Source organism: Equus quagga, chromosome 9 (genome assembly GCF_021613505.1).
Source record: "Equus quagga isolate Etosha38 chromosome 9, UCLA_HA_Equagga_1.0, whole genome shotgun sequence".
Classification (NCBI taxonomy): Eukaryota; Metazoa; Chordata; class Mammalia; order Perissodactyla; family Equidae; genus Equus; species Equus quagga.
Window position 1 is genome coordinate 72,436,259 of NC_060275.1, and position 10,373 is coordinate 72,446,631.

At 35.8% G+C, this 10,373-nt stretch overlaps 1 protein-coding gene across 1 annotated transcript in view; it reads left to right on the forward strand.

Annotated features, from left to right (window-relative positions):
* SREK1IP1 (SREK1 interacting protein 1) overlaps positions 1-6,491 on the forward strand; it is a 50,657-nt gene extending 44,166 nt beyond the window's left edge. The window contains exons 4-5 of the mRNA XM_046672332.1: positions 1,892-1,964; positions 4,305-6,491. Of these exons, the coding sequence (XP_046528288.1) occupies positions 1,892-1,964; positions 4,305-4,494 (263 nt within the window). The 3' untranslated portion in view covers positions 4,495-6,491. The remainder of the gene's footprint in view (positions 1-1,891; positions 1,965-4,304) is intronic.
* The last annotated feature ends 3,882 nt before the right edge of the window (positions 6,492-10,373 follow it).

Genomic DNA, 10,373 nt, shown 5'->3' on the forward strand with positions numbered 1-10,373 from the left:
GTTTATTTCTTTTGCCAAATTCAGGAAGTTTTCAGCTGTTGTTTCTTCAAATACTTTTTCATCACCGTCTTCTTTATCCTCCTAACCTTCCATGACTCCAGTCACATAAATATTAGATCTTTTGTTATTGTCTCACAGTTCCCTAAGGCTCTATTCTTTTCTTTAAGTCTGTTTTCTCTCCATTGTTCAGATTGGGTGATTTCTATTGTTCTGTCTTCCACTCCAGTGATTATTTCTTCAGTGCCTTCCATTCTGCTGTTGAGCCCATCCACTGAGCTTTTTATTTCAGTTTATTGTATTTTTAGTTCTAAAATTTCTGTTCTTTGGATTTTCTGTTTCTTTGGGGCTTTCTATTTTTTCATTTGTTTCAAGCATGTTCATAATTGTTCATTGAAGCATTTTTATGATGGCTGCTTTAAAATCTTTTTCAGACAATTCTAATATCTCTCTCATTAAAGTGTTGTCATCTATTGATTGCTTCATTTTTTATACAATTTGAGGTCTTCCTGGTTCTTGATTTGAATGAGTTCTTTTCATTTGAAATTTGGACATTTTTATCTTATATCATTAAACTCTGGCTTTTCTTTAGACCTTCTGTTTTATCTGATTTTCCTAGAAGGGAAAGTGAGGATGACACCTTGTTACTGCTAGGTGGAGATAGAAAACCTGTTTCCTCACTCAGCCTCCACCAGCACCCAAGGTGGGCATGGCTCCTTGTTACTGCTGGGTGAGGGTAGGAGTTCCAACTCTCTATATGGTATCCCATGGTAGGGTTGGTTTTGTTACTGGCAACTGGTGGTGAAAGCCTTGACTTTCATTAAATCTCTTCTGACAACATTTTAGCATAAATGAGAGGGGGCCTCATTAGTGCTGTATGGTGGTGGAAGTCCCGGCTCTCCATATGGTTTCCACTGACATTGTTAGATTGTTAGTGGAGGTCTAATTACTGGTGAGTGGGCATGAAAGTCCTGGCTCCTTACTTATACTTCTCAAGCAGGGAGGTTGGGGCACCTCATCACAGACTCACAGGGGGAAATCTATTCCTCACTCGGCCTTTGCTGGCATGGGTGGAGGTGTTGCCATAGTTTTATCTGTGATGTTTGGCTGGAGTTAGGCAGTTATTATCTAAAAGTTTCCTGTCACTAGGCTGTCCCTTTCTTGGTCCTTTGGCTAGAGAGAGCATGCTTTTGTTGGGACAGTTTTGTCTGTAGCTGTTGACATTGCTTGGTTGCCAGCTTCTTCATCTTCAAGTCCGGGCTATACAAAGCAAAAAGAAATTCCAGGGAACTCACTACTGTCTCATTCTCTGGATTTTGAGATCCCTAGCTGGTCTGTCTTCTTTCCACCTTTTAGAGTCTTCTTATGTTTATTTTTGTAATATCTAAGGGTTTTAGTTGTACTTAAAGGAAGGCATAGGAAAAGTACATTTAGTCCATCTTCCAAGAAGCAGAAGTCCAACTGATTTTTGACAAAGGTGAAAAGGCAATTCTGTGTAGGAAGGATGGCCTTTTCAACAAATGGTGTTAGAATAATTGAATATTCAAAAAAGTGTTAAATGAAAGAAAGAAGTTGCACAAAATATTATATATGCCACAATCTATTTTTCAAAAGAGAAAAAAAATTGGGGACCTGTGCACTGCTCATCAAGCTGTGCTGTGGCAGCATCCTACATATAAAAAATATAGAGGAAGATTGCCACAGATGTTAGCCCAGGGCCAGTCTTCCTCACAAAAGTAAAATAAAATAAAAATAAATCTTAAAATTGTTACAAGAAAAGTACAGTATCCTTACCAGTGAAATTCACCAACCAGCAACCAAAATCAAAAAATGTATACAAACTATATTAGTATATAGACTGATGCTAACCTGATTCTTTCCCCTCAACACACAGGAATAAATGAAGAAGAGGAGAAGAAAAAAGCAAAAAGCAAAGAGAAAATCAAGTTGAAAAAGAAAAGGAAAAGGTATTTTTTTAACATCCTTTTTTTTTTTTCAAAGAGCAAGACTGTGAATCCAGGATGGATTATAAAATTTTATTTTTCATCTATAGTCCCATTAATTTAACATTAATTTTTTTCTTAGTGGCAGTTAGAGGTTCAGTTTTTTCAGTAAAATAACAAAGTCCTTTATGTCAGGAATCAAAAATAAAGTCAACAGTCAGACACTTTAAATTTTCTTTTTGGAGCAAATGTAGATATAGATAAATAACAATCCTCTCCCCTTCTTTTGTGTATTCTATTTGTATTCTAGAATTTTACGTTTTAGAAGATCAGCTAAGCTTTTAATAGGACATATGTTTATATTCTTCACATATGTATTTTGTCCTCATATATATGAAGTTGGCGCTTAGATATTTGTATTCTCAAAATATCATTGCCATGGCTAAGAAATTAATTTATTAAGAGGATTTATGTATTCACTTGTCTTGCTAAAAATTCCTTCACATCTTTCAGAACCCTCAGTAGTCACCTATGAGTTTTTAGTATCAACTCTTTTAACAACTAACTGGTTAAACAAATTGATCAAAAATTAAGAGGCAACTTCTTCCATGGTTGATGAGAGCAGTTTCATTTATACTAGAGTAAACATACACATACTGACTTTTTTTTAAGGCACTTGGCAGTAGTAATATCTGGCTTGGACCCCAGTTCTCTGACAGTAGGTTCTGTAACTCAGGTGTTGTCACTGTGCATTTAATATATACATTTTAACGTTTAATTTTATAAATAGGAAAAGTTAGGTCACTTTCAAGTGTTGAGAGTTAAAGAATAATAGGAAGGTGGAGCCCAGTGTATTGTATAGTCTGACTAGTGTATTGTTGAATCATTTGCACGGCAAAGTGGATTGCTTATAGGAAAAGTAGGATTATCTATTTTCTTCCAAATTCTAGTATTCTTGTTTATAGTAACAGATTACTTAGTCAAGCTTCACTGCCTTGGGCCTCACAGGCCTCAGACGGGGACTGAAATTAAGTGAACTTTTCTGGGCACACTTGGCAGAGATAATGCCACCTAATAGAGTTGTTATGTCAAAGTCGAATATTTTCCCCTAAAAGTGAGAATCCAGGACCAAAAAGCCAAAGAAAAATGTGCAGGAAGAGAAGCAGCTCTGGTCAGAATTCAGAGGTCAAGCAGGGTCTTTAAAACAGGAAAACAGACAAGAGTTGAGAATAACAGAGTTGAAGAGGGAGCAGGAGAATACATGAGAAAATAAGTTCAGAAATGGTGGAAGTCTAGGAAGCAGACAAGGGAGAGAAGGGAAGACATTACAGAATCGGGGGAAATTCAGCGTCCCTAAATGAGGACGGCAGTCAAGGACTTCACAGGAAGCATTGTGCAGATACAACCTGTAGTCTCACGCGCTTTTCTCCTCCCATGTGTCTCTGTCAGGGCTTCTTAGCTTGGGTTTTAACTTCTAATGTGTAGATCACTGAACTATCTCTTAAGATGCCTTTTTTATTTCAAATTAATTCAGTTTCTGTCTTGTCACGCATATTTGGGGTTTAGGGGAGGAAAATTGTGGCACATCTCTGCATGTAAGATCTTAAGAGATGGCTTTTTCTGGTTTTTGTTATTTTTTTTTTCCTTTTTAATATTAGAGGAAGCAATTCTACAGCTTGTTTTCCAATTTAGTATTAGAGTAATATTAGAAAAATAAAGTATAATGATAAATCATCCTCATTCATTTATATAGAGTATTATTTAAAAGCATCTTTTCTGTAACTAGTGAAAATTATTTTGCAAGTGTTCATCTGTATCACTCTGCTTCTAGAGGCATCAAGTACTTGAACTTGAAAAATCAAAAGAATTAACAAAAGTGCTTTTATTTTGCTAATGTTCAGCTTTCATCCATTTATCCTGAGGTACAATTATAGCCCTTTTTATATAATTGCATCCTTTTGTGGCTCTTTTAAGAGAATATGCTAAAAGTTATTCCATACACAGTGAATTGTGTGTACAATGAGGCTTGGTGACGCCACTTTGTTTGCCTTGTAAGATTTTGAAGAGTATGACAGGATGAAAAGCTGAAAATCACAGAGAAATCATTTCTTCCTTACTAAATATAAAACTCATGACTACAGTTGAACAGAATAGAGAGATTTCTTTTGCCGGTTTCTGTGACCAAGTAGCAAAAATTCTAAATTCATCATTTTAAGAGAATACAAATATATAAAGCACATTTTGAGTTTCTTTGTTTATACCCCCACCTTGCTCCAAGAAGGATTTAAGGCAGTTCACATCCCATTTAAGTTTACCTGCCAGCCATAAATGCAGTGATCAGTCAGTATGTATTGTTGCTCATAGGTCTTATTCATCCAGTTCCACTGAAGAGGACACTTCAAAACAAAAGAAACAAAAATATCAGAAGAAAGAGAAGAAAAAAGAAAAAAAGAATAAATCAAAAAAGGGGAAACATCACAAAAAGGAAAAAAAGAGGAGAAAAAAGGAAAAGCATTCTTCCACCTCTACTAGTTCTGAAGTCTCCAAAAAATAACCGAGACTTTGGCCTAAGCCATTAAAATACAAATTTTGGTTTTTAAAATTATTTGACCTTCCTTGAAATTTGCTATATAATTATGCTTTGCAATAAATCCCAGCCTTTTCCGTATAGACATCTTTTTCATATATGGGACCATTATCCTCTGGCAATATATTTTTAGTATGGTATGACTGTAAAGTGTTGAATCAGTCTTATTATCCAAGTGTGGATATTTGTACATACAAAACATCATTTTTGGTATTCGTAGCTCTGTGTGTCTGACTAGTGTTATTGCTTCGTAAGCTGATTGTAAATGGCTTTACTGCAGTCAACACGGGTGGTCTGCCCAGCAGTTAATGCGTATTGCTGAACCAAGTGTCCACCTTCCAGTGTAAAGTGAGGTAGGGGATAATGCTTTGCTCTTAACACTGAAAAACTTAATAGCTTTATATCCTATGATCATGTATAAAGATAGTGAAATTCTTCTCTGTTGTTTTAAAATCTCTAGCCACTTTTTGGATGTCTTGGGAGATGAAACTGCTTTATTGGTCTTGACTAGGACTTTTTAAATCAATAGTATCGGCAGGAAGATGATAATGAAAATATTTACAACAGTTTTACTGTTTTATGAAATGCAGTTTCTAGTACCTGCCTCCGTTGTTTTCATAACGATTAAAATATTTCTTCATTGTTTAAAAAGACAAGTCTAGTTCAGCCTATCAGTAAGTCTCATAAAGATGATGCTGTGTCGGGCAGGATTTTTAGGATAGACTCCTGGGTGGTTTTACAAATGTGCCATATTGGCATGTCTTAAAGTGATACCTCAAACACAACTTTTTATTTAGGAGGATAACAGCTAAATCTTCATTAGAACTGATTTTTATTGTATGCAGTATGTAAATTTTATGAGACTTGTTTTTATGAGTAATGTGGAAAATTTTTATAAATGTGAACATGTATATTTATTTGTCTGAAATAATTTGTAGTTTTGAAGCAGATTTCACACTGAATTTATGGTTTCATAAATGACCAGTTTGGGGGGTTTCTCTCTTTTACTTCAGTCATAAACCTTAGGAACAGTGACAAAAATTTAGGATTAAGAATTTTACTCTGCACTTTTTAAAATTTAAGAGTTGCATCATGAAAGCTTTTATATAACAATGGAAATTTTATAAGGGTAAGCATTTTCAAACATATTAATAGATATAAATGTGTCTTACATTTTTAATTTCACAATGATCAGTGTTACTTACTTTGGTTAATACTTGGGTATCACTTATGCCCAGTGAATTAAATAGTGACTACCATAGGAGCATAGAATGTCGGCCAGTTATCATGGCACAGCACCAAGGACTACAAGTACCTCACTGTGGTACAGTTATAAGCTTTCAAATTGGGAACCTACAGACATGGCTGCAGGTGAATTTATTATGGTGGAATCAGGTAAGTAACCTCACACGTAACCTCACAGGCTGGCATGGCGTACTGATTCTTCCTTCACTCAGCTCTGGTGCCTGGCATGGCCTCAGTGAGACGAGGAGAGCCTCGTAACTCCTCTAACATGCTTACCATGCTCAAAGTCTAGGGAAGCCATACCCGCATCGCTGTTCAAGCGTTACAGCCATGGAAGCTCTCACTCACACTGCTAGCTTTTTTATAACCTAATTTAATCATCCGGCCTCCTCAAAAAGAAATCTTATTTGAATAGTTCAGTCAGTTGTTTGGAGAGAAACACAGAGCTGTTAGGTTTTTAAGGGTTTGTTTTGCCTTTGCTGTATTTTATGTATTTTTGAAAACTGTATTTTATGAAAATACAGTTCTTTGGTTATCAAGTTGAAAAACTAAGTAAAAAAAAAAATCCTTTGAAAAATGCTACATGCGAAAGAAAGAATGGCCTCATCCCACTGAGTGTATAGCATGGCTAAAAATAATAATAATTGTAGTGAAACAGAGTTATTTGTAAGTCTTCTTTCTGTTAATTGAAGAGACTATAAATTGGCTCATTAGGTTTCTTTTCTGAGTGGTGACATGATTAATAATGGTTCAGAAGGCTTATATAAAATCCAGCTCTCATTAACTAGTAATCTAGTACACAAATTAAAATATTTTAATGCTCAGTAATTTTTTTCTCCCAGAAACAATCTTGGAGTTATTCTTACCTAAATTTCCCATAATATGAGAATAGTTTGTGAAATATCTCATCTGAATAAAATTCATTTATTTTTATTAAAGTAATTTTCTTCTAAAGTGATCTTGTTATTATTGAGATTGGATGCAAAGCTCACTAATGTATTTTAGGAGAAAATTAGTGAAATTTCCTGTCAGGCATTATATAGCAGAAGGAAAACTGAATTTAATGGTAAAAATTCCAAAAGTCCTGGTCTTTCTAACTAGCTATGTGACCTTCAACAGTCATTTAGCTTCTCTTGGCCTTGGTGTCTTTCATCTATAAAATATTGTACCAGATTAGCTCTGCGACCCCTTCCAGTCCTTAAGATATATGATTATCAGTATTTTAGTAAAATTCAAGTATTATCCATTTTATAAATTATTGCAGATAAGCAGGTAGGATTCTGTAATGGTGAAGGTTAAATTTATTAATACAAACGTTATGCACGTTCAGCTTCTTTAAGGAGACATCTTTACCACCCAATGTATGTCACCTTCAGTAGATGCAGACAGAATTTATGTTTAGTTTTGTATCTGTAACCAGATTATCTGAACACTCTCAGGATATTGCTTTTGGGTTGGTGGACCTACTCCCCACACAGTTTCCTATTTCTTTTCTCCATTTCATCTGTTGGCTAAAATCTCACAGAAGTATCCCCAATTCTTCACACTTAATACATACCTATCTACATCTTTGGTTCTCTGAGGCCAAAACATCAGTAAGTAAGGAGTAAAACAACTGTATGTGTCTGTGTTTACTACTCACTGTCTAAAATTCTATAACCCTAGTCACCTTCAATTAGACTAGGTTGAAGAGTTATTAAGAATGTCGATAAATACACCATTGAGTCCTTTCTTCAACAGACATTTATTGAATGCCTAGCACAGCAAACACTCTGCTAAGTGCTGGGGATACAGAGGTTAAGACTCATTTGCTTACCTGAAGGGGTTCATGGTTTAGTTGGTAGAGAAACAGCAGAACACATCATTATATAATAAGTGCAGTAATTGACCGGAACGTGAGTCTATAGAAACACAGAGGGGTTCGTAACCTGGTCTGGAGAAGTTAGAAGAGGCTACCTGGAGAAAGTATTGCCTGAAGTGCGTTTTGTTTGAGGGTGAGGGTAGGAGTTATGGCAGGTCCTGACAGAGTGGGTACTGTGAACAAAGACCACAACAGACAAAGCTGGGGTGTGTGTGTGTCAAGAATTACAAGCAATATGTGAGGCAGGAAGTGGGAAGAATTGATTGCCATGTTGGTTCTCAGGAACAATGGAAGGAAGTCTTAAGTCCCACGTTTGGGAGCTTGGACTTTAATCTGTGTGCAATGAGACACCAAGAAAGAGTTTTAAGAAAAGAAATGACTTTTATAGGGTTTGCCTCCATTTCATAAGCCAATTTCACAATTTTTAAAAGGTGAAATTGCTCTCATTGGAAGGCCACATAGAAAATAATTTGAATCTTTTATGTCCTATTATTTGTACTCTTCTTCTTGACCCACTTTTCTAAGATCTGATAATTACCAAAAATTACTCAGTGACTTAAGCCTTCTAAATACACAAAGCTACTGTGTTCTTTATCAGACCCATCCCCTGAATTACATACATATGTGTGTACTTGGAAATGTGTTTTGTTTTTAATTTTATTTTAGATTATTTTTGACTGACTTAAATTCTGTCATATGTTAGTATTTCTTAAGTCCAAATAAATCTTTTAAAATATATTTTTCAATGTACAGACTGTGCTGTAATTTGATAAGCCTTCTTGCTTTTGATGTTTTGTCTCAATCTATGAAGCACAGCTGCTTCAGAGTCACAGAGATAGACAGCAGCTGGTGTGCTGGATGAGCCTGTGGCTCTCTCAGGTGCCCTGGCTCGGCGGGGATGCTTCAAGGACTGCAGCTGATCCTCGTGCAGGGCTTTAATCTCCCTGGGCAATCGGCATCCAAGAACAGTACGTTTTTTATGCCAGTGTGACAGTAATCCCAGGGTCTTCTGACCTCATTTGTCTCCTCTCAACTCCTCCAAAAATATTCAGAGCATCAGAGAATTGGGATGCCTCTGCTGGAGCACCCAGGATGCCTCCAGCCATACCTGGCCCCGGATATGCCTGTCCCACAGGTTAGGAGGAGTCTGGGGGACCGCAAGCATTTTTGCTGTCCCAGAGCCTCTAAGTTTCCTGCTTCTTGTGTCATTTATGGCATCTGCCCTTCCCCTTGAGCAACAAAAGTAGAACTGTACCAGTGCCTTAACTAAACTTTCTCAACCGAGGTTTTCACCTGAGACCGTAACTAATTAGTCGTATAATTATTAGTATCTGTGTATCAAGATAGCCAACTTTCTGGGATTTTTCTTTTAAATCAAAGCTGGATAAAAGATCAAGAAGTACCCACAAATGCTTTATGTGCTTTCACAAAAATAAATGAAAATTCTTTGCTTTTATGACCACATTAAATGTCACTTTTATGATGGAAATGTTTTAACTTTCCAACTTCACACATACTCTAAGCCATTTTGGTGTTTCAGACATAAAGCAAAATATCCAGAATTTTACTAATCCCAGCATACAAACTAAAATATTGAGATAGGATTCATCACCTCTTAATTATTTTAAAATTTAAATTAATAATAATTCCTGCTGGTGATAGTGCCTAATAAAACTCTAACTTTTTAACATTGAATTTCCCCTAACTTTTAAATTTTAAGAAATTTTAACATGTGAGCATTGGCAAAATTGTGCTTTTTTTTGAATATGAAATCCAGCACAGGCAGTAGGGTGTTGCAATAATGACCTGGAACTGTGCTGTCAGTACAGGCACATGTGGCTATTTAAATTAAATAAATAAAATAAAAACAGATTTCTTAAGTTGCACTAGCCACATTTCAAGTGCCCAGGAGCTGCATGTGGCTAGTGGCTACCATGCCAGACAGTGCTGATGTAGAAAGAGCATTTCTATCATCACAGAAACTTCTGGACAGTGCTGGTCTGGAAGATATCCCCAATTCCTGGTAGAAATTTTGACAGCCTAATGGTCAAAAGTTTCTAACCCTGAGGTTTGCATGCCTGAGAGCAATAAGACATTTTTTTTTTCCCTATCAAACCAGAGAAGCTGTATTCAGCACATTTTGAAAGGCTAGTCTTCCAACTATGGAAAGTTTATACAACACAGTAGATGTGTTCCGCAGAGCCAACTTAAAATTAATCCTTTTTCCTATTGAATTCCATTATAAAACCGGGTCTGTGTTCTTATAATTGAAATCACACTTATGAATAAAAATCTTTTAAGACAATTATAATTTGCAGAAACTAGTTATATTTCTAGATGTCTAAGTGGTATTGCTGCAATAGCCTTAGGTGGGACCAGAGAACTTGTTTTATAACTTTCACTATACAAATTCCTTAGGAACTTTATCAGTGAAGGATTTTTGTTATAGTTATCCCTTGGTATGCAGAACATATTTATTATGCAGATTATATATTGTGATATATTTTGTTATTGAATGTTGGCTTTTATAAAGGCAATATATTGTTTATGTGCCTAGGAAATCCTCTAAAAAAGGCATGGGTTGATTTCTAGAGACTTAAGAATCTGCCACCTCTAGTTTATAAGACCATTCCCCCCAGAGATTTACCTATCCAGTACCATCTCTTATAAAAATAACTGCCTCTAAGTATCAAAAATTGTGAAATGCTGGTAATGTGACATAAATTTCTCGTTTTTCACT